This window comes from Globicephala melas, chromosome 20 (assembly GCF_963455315.2).
Source record: "Globicephala melas chromosome 20, mGloMel1.2, whole genome shotgun sequence".
NCBI classification, from domain to species: domain Eukaryota; kingdom Metazoa; phylum Chordata; class Mammalia; order Artiodactyla; family Delphinidae; genus Globicephala; species Globicephala melas.
Window position 1 is genome coordinate 35,296,568 of NC_083333.1, and position 20,492 is coordinate 35,317,059.

Consider the following 20,492-nt stretch of genomic DNA (forward strand, 5'->3'; position numbering starts at 1 on the left):
TTTGTCTTCCTACTGGACTTCTAATTCCTTGAGGGTGGGGTCTCTGGACAGCGAGGGATGCTCTAGTAAACTTCTGAGACACCCAGCACTGACTCAGGCCCCAGGTAACCCGGAGAAACAGGTGAAGCTGGGCTTTGCCTCCTCAGGATGTACTGTCATGGAAGGTTCCAGTTCCTGATCTTGAGTTGCACATGGCTTGTTGTGACTTTCTGCAGTTGGTTTTCCGTCCTGTCCTTCAGGCGGTGCGCACGTTCCGCTGAAGAGTCCAAGATTTGCCCTCAGAGGTGTGAGGGAAACATGAGAAGGGGAGGTTGTGAAAGGGATGACTTTTCATTAGTAGTTCTAATCTGTTTTCTCTTAAGGAATTTTCTAGGCTTAAGATATGCATCACTACCTTTCTCCCTCATTGCTTAAGCACAAAAAAGGCGTTTATTTGTTCTCCATTGTTTCAGAGGACTGAAAATTAAGTTTTTGAGAGGGGCTGTGAGGGAGGCCTGTTTCTGCGTTTGAGTCTCTTGAAAAAGTATTTTCTCTCTTTCTCTTTTTTGTGTTTCATGTTTTATCACGAACGATTCTAAACATAGACAAACATCGAGATAATTATATAATGAAGCCTCTTGTACCCATTACTCAGCTTCAGTAAGCACCAGCTGGTACCCAGTCTCGTTTCTCTGTACCCCCATTCACGTCCCTCCCACACACCTGGGATTTGCTTCAGAATAATACGTCTCACCGTCCGGAGGACCTTATGAATAGCAGTCATCACACGCAGTAGCATAGGTTTCAGCTCCAGCGGGGGTTCTCTGCAGCATTGCTTGCAATGTATCGGAAGACAGTTGTGAACGTTGAAGCACACAGTAAAAGGCCAGTTTGGGCTGTGACTTAGTTACTGTTCTCTTGCTCATCCTCATGGCTCAATTCATGGCTCAAGAATGAATTCTGTGAAGTCAGTGACATCCTGAGAGGCACTGGGGCCTAGTCCCAAGCATTAAGTTGTCTTATCCTCCTTCACGCTTGGTTATAGTTTTAATTCCTTCACAGCTGGTCATAGCACGCCGTGTGCTTTTTCAGGTCTGAGTTACTTCTGCTGAGGTGAGGATGAGTAAGACCATAGAGTTCGACAGCCTTTGGTATGGGTGGTTTTTCAGATGACGTTGGTATTTCTACAGGATCGTCTTTATCACACATGACATTTGGGGACTTACAGAGATTACCCTGCAAGAAAACTCATAGCATCTTCCCCCAGTTCTGATGAGATTTGGAATTTCACTGTGGATTTTAGGAGCTTCTGATTAGATGTCCATTTTATTTTATTTATTTTTGTTACATAAATTAACCTATGCATCATAGGCTAGCAACATTTCAAATGGTGGTGCTTCTACTGGTCCTTCAATTCCTTCGGTCTTCTGATGACAGACCTTACTGTGATGGCAGGTGGTGTTGTAGGTCCAGGCACCGCCAGCTACCGTTTTCATGCAGGAACCACAGTGCCAAATGCCCACAGCTCGTCTCTTCATCTTGGTTTTGCCACGGAAGGAACAAGTGTACTTGGCGTGCTGGCTGATTTCAATTTTCTTCACCGTTTTCCTGGGGGAGGCATCGTAAGGGGTCCCATATTTACCCACGATTCCGACCTTCTTGGTGCATTTAGCTATGTCGCCGTAACCTAGGTCCAAGCCCAGAGAGCTAGATGTCTATTTTAAAATGCTGTCCTCAAGAAAGCTGAACTTCGAGGAACATTTGAGACTTGCCACCTTACAACTTGGACCTAACAACTTTAAGGGGAGTTCAAGGCGCAGGTAACCAAAGTTCCTTCCCTCTGGAGGGAGGAAATGAGGATTCCCTGATTGGTTCACTTGAGTGCATGAACCATATTGGGGAGAGTTAAGTTTTGAGTTAAGGGTGTGTGTGTGTGTGTGTGTGTGTGTGTGGCCTTGTTTCTACCAATAAATTTTATAAGAAAACAGTATTCGACCCTTAAGCATTTTCTTGAGGAAGTGGCAGCTTTTGCCTTCAGACTAACCGATCTAGTTTCACCATCAGCTAGGATCAAAATCTCCGTGTCCTCTTTAACTCATTCCTTTCCTGCACTTCATTTTTCTGATCAGGACAAAGTCCTGTTGACGTTCTTCTTCCCCTCCTGCGTGGTTCCTGCCCATCCCCCTCCCTGCCCACCCCCGCTGCCCCCACGGGCTCAGACCTTCTTACTGGGGTTACGGCACTGCTTTCCTCAGTACCCTTTTGATTGCTGCTTCTCCTCTGTCTCATCTACTGTGTCCCCTGGTGCCTGCCTGTCTCACCTTCCTTCAGAGACTTGTACCACGTTTCTCTTCTTCTCAGAAGCCTCCAGCTGCTCCCTCCTTAGTGCCCACCACACCACCTCCCAAAGTTTCCACCCCTTTCTTCTCCAAGGTCTCACCCCTACCACGCAACCACCTTTCTTGTTTTGCTCGCAGAAGGAACGAGGCTCTGAAATATTTGGCGTACGGGGATGCTTAAAGGGAGCATAAAAGCAGTTGGGACTTCATTTGTGGTCTTTTGGTCCTTAAATACCTTTCAGGAGGGCCAACCCAAAACATTTCTGGTCGCTGCTGGAGGTGCACTTAGAAGGGTCTGGTTTGCAGAGCTTCTAGCTGTGTCACGACATCTTACTCGTACCTGGAGAGGCCTCCCAGTCAGAGAGGGAGCTGGTTTTAAATGCCAGGTGTGTCGGGGCCAGCTGGGCGGTTGTGCTTTAGAAAGAAGAGGTTAGGAGGAGCAGGGCAGTAAAGCCAGTGCCCATCTAGATTCCTCCGGAGAAGCAGTGTGTTCCAGAAATATCGATACTCATCTAGGGAAGGGAAGAGAATGATCTCGTAGGGCTCCTTGAGCTCCAGTCAGATGGGCAGCCTGTTCTGGCAGCTTCTGTAATCAAAACGATCTTATCCCTTCCTACGTGAAAGTAAGTCTGCCCAGAGTCTCCTCCAGAGAGGGGCTGTCGGTCCCAAACTGCGCTTTGAGACAATTATTTAAATTGTGGTTGACTTCATCAGAGGCATTTTTCTGTGTTTAGGGAAGCCTGAAATAGTGCTGACCGGGTCCATCTTGCTCGTCCCCTGGGTTTCTCTTCTCTCTTCCAGCCCTGTGACATTGTAGGATCAGGCTCTCAAGATTTATACTACAGCTGAGGGTGGGCAGGAAGAACAGGCCTTTCTTTTCAACCCCCTGGAAAGGTATTCCTTAAATAGCTTCTTTTTTTTTTTTTAGCTTCTCTTCTTAAAATTTTTTTTTCATTTTAGAAAAACTTCAACACACAAAAGTAAAGAGAATAGTAAGAAAGCCACATGCACCCAGCCACCCAGCTTCAGTGGTGGTCCACACATGACGTCCCCCTCCCCCTCCTCCATCATTTTGAAGCAAATGCCGTATCATTTTTTCCCATAAATTTAAGTAATTTTTAAATGCGAGTGAACAAGCAGAGCTACACCTGGGCAGTTCTTTTTGGCTTTTATCATGTAGATTTCTGTGTGGAAAAGTCCTTCTCCTTAGGATAAACTTATCAGAATGATTATATCCCACATGCAGTATTGGATATCTTAAGTTATCGACTTCCTTTCATTCTGCAGACAGGATTACCTGCTAAGTATGAGGGGAGCAAAGACCCGGGCAGCACTTACACAGGAGTTCACGCTCTGATTATTCATTGAACCGTCATAAGCCCCAGGCACTTGCCTGTGTGTATTTCACAAGAAACAAAATAGATAGTCCCTGCCCTACACAGTGCTTAAAATTCAATCCAGCCCCCAGATTTTTGAGAACCAGAGAGGCCACATGCAATTAAGTGCCTGTCACCTGAGAAATGTGGTAAGTGCATCATAAGAACTTACCAAGGGAATTAATTCCCTGGCGGTCCAGTAGTTAGGACTCCACACTTCCCCTGCAGGAGGCCCAGGTTTGATCCCTGGTCGGGGAACTGAGATCCCACAAAGCGGCGTGGCAGCCGAAAGAAAAAAAGAACATACCAAGTGCAGTAGGCGTTCAGTTTCTGATTTCCTGGAGAGAGGGGCATTTGAAGGACAAGCAGAGGTGGATGGACGGAGTTGCGGCAGGTCATGGTGAGCGCAGAGACTGACATGACAGCATGGGCTGAGTCTGGGGAGGAGATGTGACGAAGAAGAATTGGGCCCAGGTGTTACAGAGCCTTGAATGCTTAAGGCCTGTGGTTCCTTTGTGTGCGGAGGGGCCCTGGGAGCCCCGGCAAGCTCTCGAGGCACTGCAGGTAGTTTTAAACTTTTAAGAGAAATGCAGCAGCGCTGCACAGTGTCAAACAGCACGCCTGAGGCAGTCAGTGCTTTCCAGCATTAGATCGCGATACTTGCCTTTCAAGGATGTGTCTTTGCACAGCTGAGTTTTGGGCTGTGATACAATTCAAATACCCCCTGGAAATCAACATGGCATGGTAATGAGAGTGGCTGTGTCTAACAAGAGTCTAAGATTTGGAATATGTGCAGCGCCCGACAGGTACACACATCCCACTAGTGAGTAATTATGGTTAAGAATGAAATAAACGTTTCTCTTTCAGTTGACGTGTAGTATTATTTTTTTCCACGTGGCCTCTAAGTTGCGAGGCCCTAAATACTCAAGTCGTTTGGACCTAACCACTGAATAAATGGAACCATTAGGTATTTCTTTTGGCCTCGGGCCTTGTGAAGAAATTACCAAGACACTAAGGGTGCTGTGAACCCAGAAAGTTTGGGAACCTCTGACCTGAGCCACAGAGATGGAAGGTATTCAGTCGGCAGAGGGGAGCCGTTGTAGGATTTTATGTGGAGGAAAGACAAGAACAGATTTGCCTTTGTCGGCCCTCGGGCGGTGGGTGGAGTGCACGTCTGAAGGGCAGAGATCCGAGACAGGGAGCTTGGTTAGGAGGCTGCCTAGAGCCCGTGGGAAGTGGTGACTGCCACATTTTGGTGAAGGAGAGGAAAAGGAGGACATAGATTTTTTGAGAAACGTTTAGTAGGTCTAATCTGATAAAACTCAGGATCTAATTGAATGGGAGGGAGTTAGAATTAAGAGAAGGTGGGGGGAGTCAGGAGAACTCTGAGGTTCCAGATTGTGTGACCGGGTGGAAGTGGGGTCAATGAACCGATCTGGGGGATGCAAAAGGAGGAGCAGGTTCAGGATGGATGACGGGTTCTGGGGCTGAGAGACTCCATAAGCAGTTGGAAGTGGGACTGGGTCAGGGGCTCTCCTGGAGAACGTTGCCAGATGTCACGTGGGAGAAGGATTTGTCAGTGTTTATTAGACTCGGCCACTGGAACTTGACACTGGCAGTTGTGACCTTATCCTGAGGGTAGGGGCCAGAGAGCAGCGCCTTGAGAAAGGTATGGAAAGTGAGAGGGTGAAACAGAGGATCTGAGCGTTGGTTTCCCAGTATGGCTCAGCGTCAGAATCACCTCACATGTGTTAAAAATTCAAATTCCCTGGCTCTACCTACAGAATCAACTTCCTGGGGGAAAGACCTAGGAATCAACATTTTAAAAACTATAGGCAAAAAAAAAAAGTGTTTTGAAGAACCTAGGGGCAGGGCGGAAATAAAGACGCAGATGTAGAGAATGGACTTGAGGACACGGGGACTGGGAAGGGTAAGCTGGGATGGACGAAGAGAGTGTCATGGACATATACACGACCAAATGTAAAACAGATAGCTAGTGGGAAGCAGCCGCACAGCACAGGGAGATCAGCTCGGTGCTTTGTGACCACCTAGAGGGGTGGGTTAGGGAGGGTAAGAGGGAGGAGATATGGGGATATATGTATATGTATAGCTGATTCACTTTGTTATACAGCAGAAACTAATACACCATTGTAAAGCAATCATACTCCAATAAAGATGTTTTAAAAAAAATCTTTCTGGAATTTTGGTAGGAATTGCATTATACTTGTATATCAGTTTGGAAAGAATTGGTATCTTTTCTATGTTGAATCTTCTATACTATGAACATGGTATGTCTCTGCATTTTAGATCTTTTATTTCTCTTATCAGCATTTTGAAGTTTTCAACATATAAGTCTTGTCTCTCTTTTGTTTGATTTACATCTAAGTATTTTTTTAAGAACTGTATATGATACTGTGTTTTTAATTTTGATATCAACGTGTTTATCAATTGATTTTTGTGTGTTAAAAAATTTTTTTTAAAGATAAAAAACTCTAGACAACGTACACATTGCTGGCGGGAAGGCACGGCCCCTTTGGAGGACTGTGGCAGTTTCTTGTCAAGTCAGACGTAAACAGTATGGCTCAGTCATTCTACTCCCAGGTATTTTCCCAAGAGAGATGAAAATATAGGTCCAAAGACGTGTACGCAAATGTTCCTAGCAGCTTTATTCATGTTTTTCCAGCCCAAAATTGGAAATAACCCAAACATCCATCCACAGATGAACAATTGATGGTATGCCCATACAGTGGAGTACTATTCAGCACCAAAAAAGAACGGATACACTTAACATTATGGGTGAATTTCAGAAACATGATGCAGAGAGAAAGAAGCCAGACAGAAAAGAGAACCTCCTGTATGAATTCCATTTGTGAAATTTTAGAACAAACATAACAGATCTGTCAGTGGTGTCTGGGGTGGGGGTTAGGTTATTGAATCTAAGGGGATATGGGAAGATGTTTCAGGGTGATGGAGATATCCTGTATCTTGATCGTGAGGGTAGCTACGTGGATGTGCATGTTTTTCAAGACTCATCGAGGGAATTCCCTGGTGGTCCAGTAGTTAGGACTCTGTGCCCTCACTGCCGAGAGCCCAGGTTCGATTACTGGTCGGGGAACTAAAATCCCACAAGCCATGCAGCATGACTCATCAAACTGTACACTTAAAGTGGATGCATTTAGGAGAGAACGGGGAGCATGTACAAAGGAGGCAAGGGGACCCCAGAGGTTTGGCGTGTTTATAGGCAGAGGGGAAGGAGTTAGCCAGAAGGATTTGAAGATCCTTGGAGACAGGATACCGTCTGGGGGCTTTAGATGTGTGAGTGTGAAATATCTGTGAACATGAAGGTGAAAATGTCCTTTTATAGAGATGTGAAGGGAAGGGTGGGGTTGGGCAAACCTGGAGGGTGAGGGGTAGGAAGTTTCTGAGAGCCCGGTCTGCCCCCCTCACTTCCCCTGTGCCACAGAGGGGAGTCATGTGCGGAGAGGAAAGAGCCTTGAGGCAAGGGGTGAAGGTCTGAAACACCAGCTGTGAGGAACGGGGAACAGAGGCCAACCAGTAGGTAGATAAACATATCTCCTATGACATGGGGCCCAGCTGGCCATACATGTATTTTGGTATCACACACGTGATTATAGTGTTTTCTTCGGCAGTGCTCAGAAGCCTGGGCAGAGGAAAGGGGATTGCTAGGTGGATTCTGGGTTGAGGGTTGATAGAGCAGAGCTGCTGGATTGTAGAAGTGATCAGCAATGGATATCCAGGCAGGGCAGGAGTGGAAGTGGGAAGGAAACTAACATTTATCGATTGCCCCATTCAGTAAATATACTGAGCAGCTCCTGTGCGCCAGGCACTGTTTTAGATGTTGGGGGTATAGCAGGCAGCGAAAGATAAATCCCAGCCCCCTTGGATCTTCCAGTGGCCCAAGTCAGACGTTTAAAAACATAAGCAAAATACACAGTACTTTGGAGGTGGTCAGTGTCATGGAGAAAAATTAAGCAGGGAAGAGGGGTAGGGAATCCTGGGGGGTAGGGGATGGTCGTGGAAGACCTCTCTGAGATGGTGACATCTGATCGAAGACCTCGGCACAGGGAACAGTAAATGCAAAGGCCCCGAGGCAGGGGCAGGCTTGGCAGTACTCAGGAATACCCTGTATTCCAGCATGGCATTCCAGCATTCCTCGTCACCAGAATAGAGTGAGGAGGAGATAATCGGAGAGTGCCAGGGTGGGTGTGGGAGGGTGGGGTTGTGTGGGATTTGTGTGAACATCGGCCTCCACTGAGTGAGATGGGACCCATCAGAGGATTGTGAGTGGCAGGGAAGCATGATCTGATTGACGTCTTTAGAAGGATCACTCTTCTCTATCAAGGCACTGACTTACAGTCTTAACACATATTTAACCTTCTTTAATCCACACGGAGATGCTGCATGAGTTTGGTGTTATTATCTCTATTTCTTTTTTTCTCTTCACTGATGAGGAAGTTGAGGCTCAGAGAGATTTGGCGGAGTAGGATTTAAGCATAGGTCTTTCTGATCCCAAAGGGCACACAGACTAGGAGAAAAGGGAGCACCCGAAAGACAAGGGGTTCCAATGATGTTGAAGGGATGCTGTGAGTAGGAAACAGGATGATGCATCAACAGAACGGTTTGAGGCTTGCCCGCCTTCTAGGAGAATGGCATTAACAAAATCGGGTAGTCAGACCAGTCTGGAGAGAAAGATGGAGGGTGTGATTTGGACAAGTGGCGGTCAAGGTGCTGGCAGGAGATAGTGGAAATGTCCAGTCAGTCCAGAAAGAAGAGCTCGAGAGATGGGGACCTAGAATTTCCCCACTGTGATTATGGTTGAAGCTACAGAGGTGGATGTGCTCTCGGAGAGAACTGAGGGGAGAACCTGGAAAAGTTCCTCCCTGTTGGAGTAGGGAGTGGGGAGGAGAGGGGAGAGGAGTGGGTGGGAGAGAGAGAGAAGGAGAGGTGAGTGAAAAATCAGTGCAGTGCAAGGGCCACAGAGGCCGGGAGGTGGAGAGTCTCAAGGAGGGGAGGGATGAAGCCCGTGGGCTGGGGCAGCAGGCACGTGGGATAGCCCGCGGGGTGAAGGGTAGAGCTGTTGTTGCTGATGGACTGAGAGCTCAAGAAGGGAGCAGAGTGAAGAGTGCGGTTGGGGTCCAGCGCAGAGGGAGAAGGTGTGAGGTTTGAGAGAGGATGGGATCGAGGATGAAGGCGAGAAAGGTATTCTTGGAAAGACGAAAACTCACTTCTTTTGTAGATACAGGATGTTTACATTTATTTTAAGTCATTTCTGCCTCAGATTGAAAAGGAGGATTCGATCCGCACAAAACAGGAGCCCTGAGTGTCACCTGACCTCACCCAGGTTTCTCCAAGAGTAAAGGTTGTGCCGTTTCAGGTCTGAGCTGGATGGACCCTGGAGGGGAACCGAGTACAGTGGCTGCTCCCAGGGGAGCAGTGGGCAGATCTGTTTCTGTCTTAATCTTGGAGACCAAACACTGATTTCAGCTTTATTTTCCTCTTCTGATATCTTTACCTTTACCTTGAATAACACCCATTTTTATACTTGTAAAGTAACCCTTTTTTTTTTTTTTTTTTATTCCTTCTGAAAGTAAAGCAGCTTTGTGAGATGGCTTTTATCCTTATCAGTCCCCTATAGGTAGAGAGGCTTATTTTGTACCAGTGTTTGTTTATAGCCTTAGGGTTAGGCCACTGTTCCTTTTCACATGGGTGATTTTTTTTTTTTTTTTTTAAGAGCAAGAATCTTGCCTGATACCAGTTCTCATTATTAAATCCAAAACAACTCTTTTTTCGTGTTAGGCTTTCAGTGCACGTTTTCAGATGGTGCCTTTTGCTGGCTTTTCAAATATTTTTATCTTTTAACCTTCTCTGAATGGAAAATTTCAAGCCTATGGAGAGAGAAGAGTAAAATGACAGGCCAGTGTTGTCAATTCTATCTTTGAACATTTGTCAACAGGCTGCCGTTCTTTGTCTTATCTGCCCCCTTCCCATATGATTTTTTTTTTTTCCCTGTAGTATTTTAAAGCAAAGCGCAGGTTCAGATGATTCTTTAAGGGGAAAACATGAGTGGAATAGGTCACGGTTGCGCGTTTGCTTGCCTGTATCGGAGCTGTGTTAACAGTCATGCTGTGATGCGGCCTGCAGCTCTGCAGATGTTTATTCCGGGGGCCCTATATTATGAATGGATGAGAAGGTACCCCTGCTGGAGTTCATGTCCCCTTAAGCCTAGGAGGAAGCGTGGCTCTTCAACACCCACGTAGGTGGCTACCCATCCTTCTCTGGCTTCTGCTGGTGGCCTGTGTCTTAACTGGAACCTTTCTGGTGCAGGGCACACTTTGGGACCTGAGGCCTCCGTGTCAGGTGAGCAGTGAATAAGCTCTAGAAAACCAGGAAAGTCTGCGCCAGAGGACGAGACCCTGAGCGTGAGCAAACACTGTCCAGCAAAGATAAGCTCAGGAACAGGAGTCGAGATCCCGTTGGTCTCCACGGCTTGTTTCTGGCGAATGGCTGGGATTCGGTAGTGTCCTCCTCATCTGGGTTGATCTGCGATACCTTTAAGTGGCTGAAGTGAGCAAAACCGACGCCCTCTTGCCTGCTGTGTTTGCTCTGGAATATGCCTTCTTGCTGTCCCTGGCGTGCACGGCTTCTGGGCTGCGCTGGAGGAGCGGGGTTATAATTGCTCCCTGACTGTTTCAGTAGGGTGAGTGCTGTGTGCCCTCGTTTCCTGTCTCTTGCATCAGTCTGTTTGTGAGAGTATACCGAGAGGCGATTAGTGGGGACAATAAACATGTGCTTTCTGACTGAAAGTTCCTCCTGTTTCCTGAAATGCTTTTGGTTTTAATGAATTGTTTGTTCGCTGCCCACAGACCACACGTGGTGCCTGCGCTTCTGTTGTTGTGAACACCCATATGCCTTTGTGTCAGAGCCGGACTTGTAAAGCAAAATCAACAGCTGATAAGGCTTGAAAGAGTTTTCCTTCCTCTGAGAATCCAGGCTGACCCAGGGAATTAGACAGCTGCCTGTCACCATCAGCAGAGCCGGTGTCCAAAATCATATCACAGTATTTGCCGTCCTCGCCCCAGCTTTGAACTTGTGGGCAGCGTGGCCTGTAGTCTGTGGGGTCTTGACGGCTGGAAATGCCTCATCACTGTGTGGTCTTGTGCCTGGGGATTTAGCTCTGTTACAGCAGTGTCGGTGGCCTCTCTCTCCCACCTCCGTCCACCCCATGGAGTCGGGAGCACCCTCTTGATCTGTGCCCAGGAGAATCTAGGGAGGGAGAAATTCTGCCACTTAGACTGTTGCAAATATTAAAACTGACTTGGAGAAAAAAACTTTTTTTCTGATTTCAAAAGTAATGCCTACTTGAGTAGAAATTTGGGGCCATATAGAAAAGGTGGGGGAGTCATTTCTATTTCCAACAAAGATAACTTACAGTTCCCACTCTTTTTTTTGGCCTTTCCATGTAGTTTTTTTTTTTTTTTTAATCCATATTGAAGGTTTTTCTCCTCAGCTGCATTAATACTCTAGGTACAATGTTATCTTTTCTCCTGAACATAACAGTATAAAGATTGATACAGGTTTTTAAACTTTATAAGCCCTTTCAGAAGCCTTCATTTTCTACCAAGTGGACAGTCCATAATTTAACCATATCACTAAATAGTTAGGTCATTTGTGACGCTGCTGTGAGGATCTTTGTACTGAAAGCATTTTCCACATTTTGTGTTGTTTTAAAACTAGATTTTCTAGAAATGGAATTAGTGGATCGAAGGGAATCAAGAAGAATGAACACTCAAGGCTCTAAAATTGTCATATTCCTGCCCCAAAGGCGTGTACTTACCATTTACCATCCAGTCAAATTCTCATCAACAGCCACATTGCTTCTTAAGTCACAGTTTTGCTTTTCCCAGTGGGAGTATCTAGCAGCAGGACAGGCATCTGACCAAGGGATGATTTAGGTTTTAGAAGTCCTTGACGTGTCAGGTAGTGACATTGTGACCCACTGTCCACTGCGGGTTGTCACCAGTGTTTCCTTCTATGCCCATCCCCCAAGTTAGAGGCACGTTTCCTGACAGCAGTTCCCTTCTGCTCTCAGGCCTCTCTCCAATCTCGGCGACAGCTGTAAGAGCTTACATTTGTGTTTCTGTGTGTGAGTTTTCTAAAGTGCCTTCACATACGTTATGTAGATAAATTTATCGGTCCATCTTGTGTTCCTGGGAACTCTAGGAATCTTGATATTTTAGAGTCTGTCTGACGATGCCTTTGTTGTTGTTCTTTTGCACAGATCCAGTCCTGCAGGTTCCAACACACGTGGAAGAGTAAGTTTTCTGATTTGCTGCAGCACTTCCCTTTAATTCATTTTCTATTTTATTCAATCAGTGTTTACGAAGCTAGTTGCTGGGAGTACACGTATGCATAAATTTAAGGTAGAATGAGAGTGACTGAGACATAGGAAGTCTTACAGGTGCTTTGAAAGAAAGAAGCCTGTGTTGGGGAGAGGATGGTCAGTTCCCTGGGAGGCGGGGTGGGAAGGCAATGGTATTAAAAAGGCTTATTTGAGATGTAACTTAAGTCGAGTTTTGATCTTAAGCTTCTCAAGTCCTCAGGAGGGCCCAGGGGTCTTTAGATCTCTCCCTCTTCACTGTGCTTAACCGTGGAGAGGAGACAGGAACGTGACCTGCTACTAGAGTGTGTGTTTTGGAGTAAAAGTTGGATAGCACCTCCAAGAGCCTCAAATGATGCTATAAACACATTAGAGGAAAGACTCAGCAAGGGGTTTCTGAGTGACTGCGTCGTAGTTCAGTCGTTAGCAGGTTAACTTTACAAAAGAGCACCTTGAACCTGCTTCCTGGGAAGCTACTGATGAGACCTTGACCCATCCCCTTGGCAGGTTCTTTCTCATGTCAAGCTTTCAGAGTCTGCTTTTACTGCCTCCTAAAAATGAATGTTTGTGGAACACCAAAGGCAGATTTGTCCTCCCTGTTTACGTACCATGCCATGCTATTAAATATTAATTGTTGAAGTTCTATATGCAGCTGACTGGGAAACTGAAAAGCAGACTTGCTGGGTCCTTTTCACTTATTTTACCTTCATCCAGGACGCCTTGACGGAATGATGATTTAGTCTTCTGTGGTTTTGTACTGGTTTTCCTTTGTAGGTTGCTTTTTTTTCACCCTAGTATAGTAGAGAGCACCAGAAGGATATTTTATTATCTGTGGGTAAAATGAAAGAGCAGTGGATGGAATTGTTTTACACACACACACACACACACACACACACACACACACACCCCACTCCCCCCACCTCACCAATCATGGCTTTGCATGGCTTTGGTATTTTACTCTGTGCCCTGGGCTATAATCTTTCACTGATACTTATTGCTTAACTTCTAGGCCTGCATTCCTCCCAGATCCCAACGATGGCAGCCTGTATACGCTTGGGGGCAAGAATAATGAAGGCCTGACGGTGAGTATATTTAGCTGCTTTCTACTCCGGAGGCTCTAGACCACTGACCTTCAATTTAGCTGTGCGTTGAGATCACCTGAGAGCTTAAAAAAAAAAATTTCTGGGGATTCTGAATCAGGTGGTCTGGATTGGGGCCTGGGCATCAGTATCTTTTCACAGCTTCCTCAGTGAGCTTTTCAACGTACAGCTCAGAGTTCAGAAACGTTGATCTGAACCAGCAGGTTCTCATGGCTCAGCCAGCACTCAGGAGGCGCTCAGCAGACACCGCCAGGCTCCAGACTGGAAACCTTGCAACGACTTTCTGATCCTCAGAAACATCTGGGGGAAACCCAGTCGTTACTGCCTCTCCGTGGCATTTTTCCTTTGCTGAGGCTTAGTTTAAACACCGGGATGATGGGGCAATCCACATTGTGGGTTATTTAAAGTTCTGTTTACTAAAGCTCGAGAGAAATCTTTGCTTTCTTGGAGAGAAAGGTGACAGCATCGTAGAAGCAGGTATCTGTGGAACGGTTTCAAGAACACAGAATGTTCCAAAAATAAAGTATTCTGAAACAAACGTTAACCAAAAGGACTTGTCAGATGTCAGCTGTAGACTCAGAAGAATCGGTTTTATGATGAAATGCAGTTGAAACATGTGGATTGCTCTGAGTTTCTTTTCCTGGCACCTACCATAACTTCCTTTTAGTACCAAAAGACCCAATTCTCTTCTGTTTTTCAGTAGAGAATTATTTGCTAGAGAAAACACCAAAACTTCTTTTCCTGCCTCAAACTCCTGTGTTGCCCATGAGTGATGACTTCTCCTTTCCCTCGAGGCTTCAGCTGGGCACCGAGGCTGCTTCTCTTCAGAATAGTCTCATGGCTCACTCCCTCTCTGAGGAGCATTTTCTATTCAGTCAAGCCGGCTCTGGGACAATTTTCCAAGACAGGACAATTCTTCCTGCCCACCCCCCTTAGAATTTCAAAGATTGTATAACCCTCCATATTTGTATGTCTTTTCGGAGAAGGTTTGTGTCATCCCCAGGAGCGCTCTGGACAAGAGACTTTGAGGGGCTTGTCAAGTAACAGAATTCTTGTTTCTAATGCCCAGAACCTGGGAGCTGAGGGCTTGTCCAAAGTGGATAGGGGAGCCTGGGGTGCCCCTTCTCCCTGGTTTCCAGTTAGGAAAACTCCCATCTACCATCAACAGTGCTCCTCCCTTTTAGCAGAATTGGGTAACAGAAACTGTGCAGTGAAATTGTAATAATTGCACAAGACTTGGTTAACTTTTTTTTTCTCTTTTCCTTTTTTTTTTTTAAAGAAACTTCCCTTTACGATCCCAGAGTTGGTGCAGGCATCCCCGTGCCGAAGTTCAGATGGAATTCTCTACATGGGTAAGGGTTCCTGAAACTTTGATCCCTTTTGGAAATGAACCCCAGAATCTGGGAAAGTGGCGTGTCTGAGAGAGAGGTGTAGAGTCACTCCCCCACTGGCCCTTCTGGGAAAGGTCTTTCTTGCCTCGGTTGTGCTGGTTCACGCCAGGATCAGCTGACCTATTAAGAAAGGGTTCCCCCCACTTGGGAGCAGACTTGACACCATTAGGTTACTCATTTAACAAGCTTTTAGCTGCTGTGTTGACCTACCCTTGCGATTTACAGATTGCAACTTGCAACGTACTCAGAAGCAACTGGATGAAATTTAAAGTGAATACCATCGTCTGAGCCAAGAAAGGGAAGCCAGGCTCTGCCTATTAATTATAGGGCTTTCTTAGTATTTCCTGCTATCAGAATATTGGATTAAAAACAGCACATAACAGCTTGCGTAGATAAGCTGCCTTCATACCTACAGGGGTCACATCTTCAAAGCATCAGATCAGCTGCTTTTCTTTTACCATGTTGCTGCCAAAATGTCAATAAAAATGCATTTGTAACCCAAATGAGAGCTGTGTTTGTCTTGAAAGCGTAGTAGTAATAATATCCCGTATTTATAAAGCAGCTTGCTTTCTGAGGAACTTAAAGTGCTTATTGCCTATTCATGCCTCGGGAGCTTTATGTGTGTTTGTGGGCCTCGAGCGCAGGCCCAAGCTGGATTTTAAGTTTTTGTCTAAGGAGACCGGGGCTCTTGCTTCCTTGCACACCTTCAGAATGAGGAAGCCCCCAGCCTGGGGATGCAGAGGAAGTGATCGGCACAGGCTTCCTCTGTCTTCTGGGCCATGCCCCGGGCCCCTCTGAACATCTCCTCACCCTCCGTGTCACTGTTTTCTGCCTGGTCTTCCAGCTCTGACCAGCAGTTCATCACTTAGGGTGCATTTAGAGTTGTGGCCGTTGGCCGATCCATCCATTAAAGGGGTAGCTGAGTTATGCAGGCTGTGATGGTCCTGGAAGTAACCCGAAGGGTGCCAAGCCAGATGGAAAGGGGTCCTGGTCACAGCCGTTTGGTGATGTTTTCTCTCTGTCTTCAGATCTTTTTCATATTAAGATTGGTCTTTGAGAACGGGAAGTTGCGACCCACAGACAAGTTTCGGACGGGTGCTACCTCTGTTAGAACTAAGCGTAGCTTTAGCAAATTCTGATGCCCTGTGATCTTCCTGGCATCTTGGTACTGTGCTTCCAAGAGTCCCTTGAAATAGGAAACTTGGCTAATAAGGTAGGAAGACACAAGAGACAAGGCTTGTCTTACAAAGCAAGCCTTACGAGACAGAGACGTGCGCATCACGGTGAAGGCGTTGACCTTCAGGTGGGAGCTGTATTTATCTTGAAATCGCAGTGGTAATAATATCCTGTGTTGATAAAGCAGCTTTCTCAGGAACTTACTAGGATGGTCTGGTGTATGTAACCATAGGTATTGATACATACGCTTTGAGCTTTCCTCATCGTGTTGTTTGGCTATGCTGTCCACCTGTTTATAACTTTTAATCAGCTGAATGAGGGGAGGAGTATAGCGTGTGGCTGGGGAGTCACTTACTGGCTGGGGTCACGGTCGAGATAACTTTGGCCTCATTAGCACCAGGTTGCCACCAACTCTACTGCCCAGTCACAGGTACCAGCTGATTAGAGTTAGAAACAGTAACCGTAGATCCTCTCTACATGAGGGCTCATTAGTAGGGACGCTGAGATATATGAATGATGGTTACCAGGGAGACAAACCCCTGGGTACATTTCTGGATTTATATAGATCCTAGTCTATGGGAAAAGGATTGCCTTTACAGGCCAGATTTTTCATATTTAAAGCCATTCATCAGAGCAATAAAATCTGTGAGTTATTACATTATTAGGCTTGGAGAAATTTTTATACCATGACTAGGTTATTAAGTTGTTATAAGACCCAGTGGTCCAAGAAGTTTTATTATCTCCACATTACCATTAACCTTGTCACCCTTGGAGCCACAGAGAAATGTGTTTGACATCGTAAGAATTTCAGGCCTGTCTGTCAGTGCAGAGAACATCTTGAGCTGCTAGTTTGGCAGGGATGTTTTTTTTCCATATTGGGCGAGTGTAAACCACAGCGTGTCCTTGTGACCTTCCAGGTAAAAAGCAGGACATCTGGTACGTCATTGACCTCCTGACCGGGGAGAAACAGCAGACTTTGTCATCGGCCTTTGCGGATAGTCTCTGCCCATCAACCTCTCTTCTGTATCTTGGGCGAACAGGTAAGAAGGAAGCTTTTATCATGTACAACCTGCCTGTATGCAAAAAAGGACCTGAAGTAGCCTCCCCGTGGGTCTCTGCCTCCGGGCTTCATTCTCTAGAAGCTGGCCAGAGCTGTCTAGTCCACACACAGATTTACCATGTCATTCCCCTTTATAAGAGCCGCCCCCCAGCCCGGTGGCTCCCCAGTGCCTGAGGGTTCCAGTCTAAACCGCACCGTAGCCCGCAAAGCCCCCTTGATGCCTCCGCTACCTCTTTTGCCTCTTCCCCCGCTGCATTTCCCTCACTTAAACATTTCCAATCAGGTCCCAGAATAAGCAGTGCTATTTTTTTAAACTTGGAGTAGTGGGGTTCGTCTCTACCAGGTACACACGTTCTTGCCTGTGCGGCCGGCGTCCATTCTTCCTTCCCAGCGCTGCTCAGAAGCCTCCCTCTCCGTGAAGCCTTTCCCCGCCTCGCAGCTCCCCCACTGCCTGGGGACCACAGCTCTCCGTGCTCGGCACGCACAGCGGTTCACACCGCCCATCGGCGGCCCTTCCCAGGCATCAGCAGCGCCCTCCTCCTCGGCACCATTTCCCACCTCCTCCCTCCAGAGCCCCTTCCTTCTCAACACTCATCACTACATGTTTCTAAATCATATGTGCGTGTTTTCTGCCTCCCCTGCTAGACTGTCGGCTTCCTGAGGGCAGGACTTGGTTTTGTTCGCCTGCCGAGTCTCCACACCTGGCGTGTTGCTGGCACGTAGCAGGTGTTCAGGGGCTGCAGCGAGTGAATGGGTGGGGGCCTTTTCCTCCAGGGATCTGCCTTACTCATTTCACGTGTGCAGCCCCTGACCTATACCACTACTCCATAAAAACTGTGGCATGGACGGCTAAAATAGAGCTAAAAGGGGAAGCGAGCAAGAAAACATTTAGAATGGAAAGATTATACCCAAAACCTAAGATGCAGTCATTACAACTGAGCACTAAACTTAGGTCTAAGCATTCAGGTAGCCAAGGCCTTAAGAAAAAGAGAGACAGAACCTTCCTTCAGGTGCTGTGGAAAACAGTGCTTTTCTAAAAACGAGTGAGGCTGATAATCTTGGGCCCTAGAGGCTGGCTGAGCTCTCCTGTAATCACAGGGGAGGGTCTCTGTGAAACCGCAGGACTCTCCACTCACCCCCATCCCCCATAAATATCAAGTATTCCAACTGTAGTGACCACTTAGGGTTTGTTTGTTGGTTTACTGTGTCCATCAAGTAAAGCCTTACAGTGGTTCCATCTTCACCCAGGAATAAACATTGCTTGGTTATCAGGTAGAATTGCAGTGTCTGAGGGAATCAGGCTATGCTCTGGCGTCCGGTGGCGTGTGTGTGTGTGGTGTGTGGGTGTGTGTGTGTGTGTGGGCGTGTAATGCTATCTGTTGTTTCCATTATCTGTCTCTGCATAACAGACCACCCTAACTTAGCGGCTTCCAACACCAACATTTTACTGCTCACAAGTCCATGGGCTCAGCAGGGATGGATGGCCTCCACTCCACAGGCTATTGGCTGGGCTCACTCAGATGTCTGGGACCTTGGTTCAGCTCCATGCAGATAGTCTGGACTTCTTTACATGGCAGCTGGGTTCTCCTCTTGAGTAAAAGTGGACGTTGCGGGAATTCCCTGGTGGTCCAGTGGTTAGGACTCTGCGCTTTCACTGCTGAGGGCCTGGGTTCAATCCCTGGTCTGGGAACTAAGATTCCATAAGCGGTGAGGCACGGCCAAAAAAAAAGAAAAGTGGACGTTACAATGCCTCTAAGGTCTGGGCTCAGAAGTCCTGGAATTTCACTTCCGCTGCAGCCTGTTGGTCAAAGCAAGTCACGGGGCCAGCCCGGAACCAAGGGGTAGGGAAATAGACTCAGCCTCATGGTGGGAAGACTGTCACGTGAGGTACAGGGATGGGGGAGCATTGATGGTGGTGATCTTTTCAGACCTTCCGCCACAGGCTTCCCTCTGGTTGCAATAATTCACAACCCTCCTACATGCAGAATATACTCACCCCTTCCCAAGACTCCCCAAGTCCAGCCACAGCATGGGGCTCAAAATCCAGCAGCTTTTGATCTGTATCTGGTTTGGAAGTGGGCGAGGCTTCTGATCTGGAGACCTGTGAATCAAAGGAGACACATTATCTCCCCTCCAGCATAGACACAGATAGGAGAGTTGCACTGGATACTCCATTCAGAAAGGGAGGGAAGGATAGACGCACAGCAGTCACTGGTGCTTAGTGATTCTGGAATCCAGCCAGGCACATGTCTTCAGGTTCCCCTACTCTGAAGATTCCTTGATTAGGGCCCAGTCTTGCCCTCTGGAATTGGTTCCCCAATATATTGTTCTCAGCAGCCTGGTCCTTCCCTCTGAGAAGTCCTTTCTTTTCCTTAAGAAACAGTGAGGGTTTTGTAGCTTTCTCAATCTGTTCCTTGTCCATTGAAAGTTGGGGATAAAGAGGACTTTTTTTTTTCCCCCCATTTTTGACTGTCTCTGTTTTTTTTGGTCCATGCTGGTATCACTCCCTTAAAAATCTTCGTGGGCTTCCCATGTGTCAAATTATAGTCTACTCCATTAGATATAAAGCTATACCCACAAATCTCTCTACTTTGAGGTATGGGACAGCACTCTTACGGTTCTTAGAACCCTCTTACCTAGCAGAGGGTCTATGTAGGACCACCTTAAATCTTTCTGAGGCCTCAAAGGAGGGCCTTACAGCCTCATCTTTGATTTGATCTTGACCCCAGAGCCATTTTTTACTGGTAGCACCTGAACCTGATCTTTGCCCTAAGGCCATTTTTCACATTGAGAATCTTTTCCAGCTGGGGCATCAGTCCTGGACCCTCTGTAGTTCCTCTAGATTCAGCTTGAAAACTGAATGGTTTCCTCTTTAGCTTATCTGCCTTGCGTCGTACCATACGCCGTTAAGAGAAACCACTTGGCGTGTTCTGCATTCCGCCTGGAAATCTCCTTAGACAGATCCACGAGTTTATTAGGTACTTTCTTTCTGTTTTCCAAGTTACTGCAAGAAGTAGTTCTACTAATTGTGTCGCCACTACCTAACCTGGGTCATCGTTTTCAGCTTCCAGCAGCAGTTTCCTTACTGCTCTTCTAGCCTCCATCTGCCACCCGCTCCCAAGGTCAACGCCACACGTTACAGGTTTTTGTTACGGCACCATCCCACATCTGGGTGACGGTTTCTCATCTCAGCTGTCTATTGCTATACTGTATAATAAACCACCCGAAAACTCAAGTGGCTTAAAACAACACCAAGACATCGCTCATGATCCTGTGAGTCTCGAGTTGAAGGGCACAGCGTGGGCGGCCTGTCTGTGCTCCACCTGCTGTCGGCCAGGTTCGCTCCTGCGTCTGGGACTCCAGTCTTCCTCCACGTGGCCCGTCTCTCTCCACATGGATGGCCTGGGTTTTCTTACACACCATTTAGGGAGGATTCGTCTGTTATAATTTAGATGAGGTCAGCACCTCCGCAGGTGCCGTGGCCCCTCCAGGTAACGGGCTGGTGTGTGTTCCCCAGAGTACACCATCACCATGTACGACACCAAAACCCGCGAGCTCCGGTGGAACGCCACCTACTTCGACTACGCAGCTGCGCTGCCCGAGGACGACGTGGAGTATAGTAAGTTCCCCCAGCACCTCGGTGGCTTGGTGAGGTCGGGCGGGTATTTGTGAC

At 47.0% G+C, this 20,492-nt stretch overlaps 1 protein-coding gene and 1 pseudogene across 2 annotated transcripts in view; one reads left to right on the top strand and one right to left on the bottom strand.

Annotated features, from left to right (window-relative positions):
- ERN1 (endoplasmic reticulum to nucleus signaling 1) overlaps positions 1–20,492 on the top strand; it is a 78,155-nt gene that overhangs the window by 33,825 nt on the left and 23,838 nt on the right. Inside the window, exons 1-6 of one of the 2 annotated variants that reach the window (XM_060290350.2) lie at positions 10,310–10,412; positions 11,994–12,027; positions 13,102–13,174; positions 14,472–14,544; positions 16,677–16,799; positions 20,337–20,438. In XM_060290350.2, coding sequence (XP_060146333.1) covers positions 14,541–14,544; positions 16,677–16,799; positions 20,337–20,438 — 229 coding nt within the window. In that variant the 5' untranslated portion in view covers positions 10,310–10,412; positions 11,994–12,027; positions 13,102–13,174; positions 14,472–14,540. Of the gene's footprint in view, positions 1–10,309; positions 10,413–11,993; positions 12,028–13,101; positions 13,175–14,471; positions 14,545–16,676; positions 16,800–20,336; positions 20,439–20,492 lie in introns of those variants that run through there. The other variant, XM_030843333.2, reaches the window with a different exon arrangement.
- On the bottom strand, positions 1,379–9,925 carry LOC115845408 (large ribosomal subunit protein eL43-like; annotated as a pseudogene).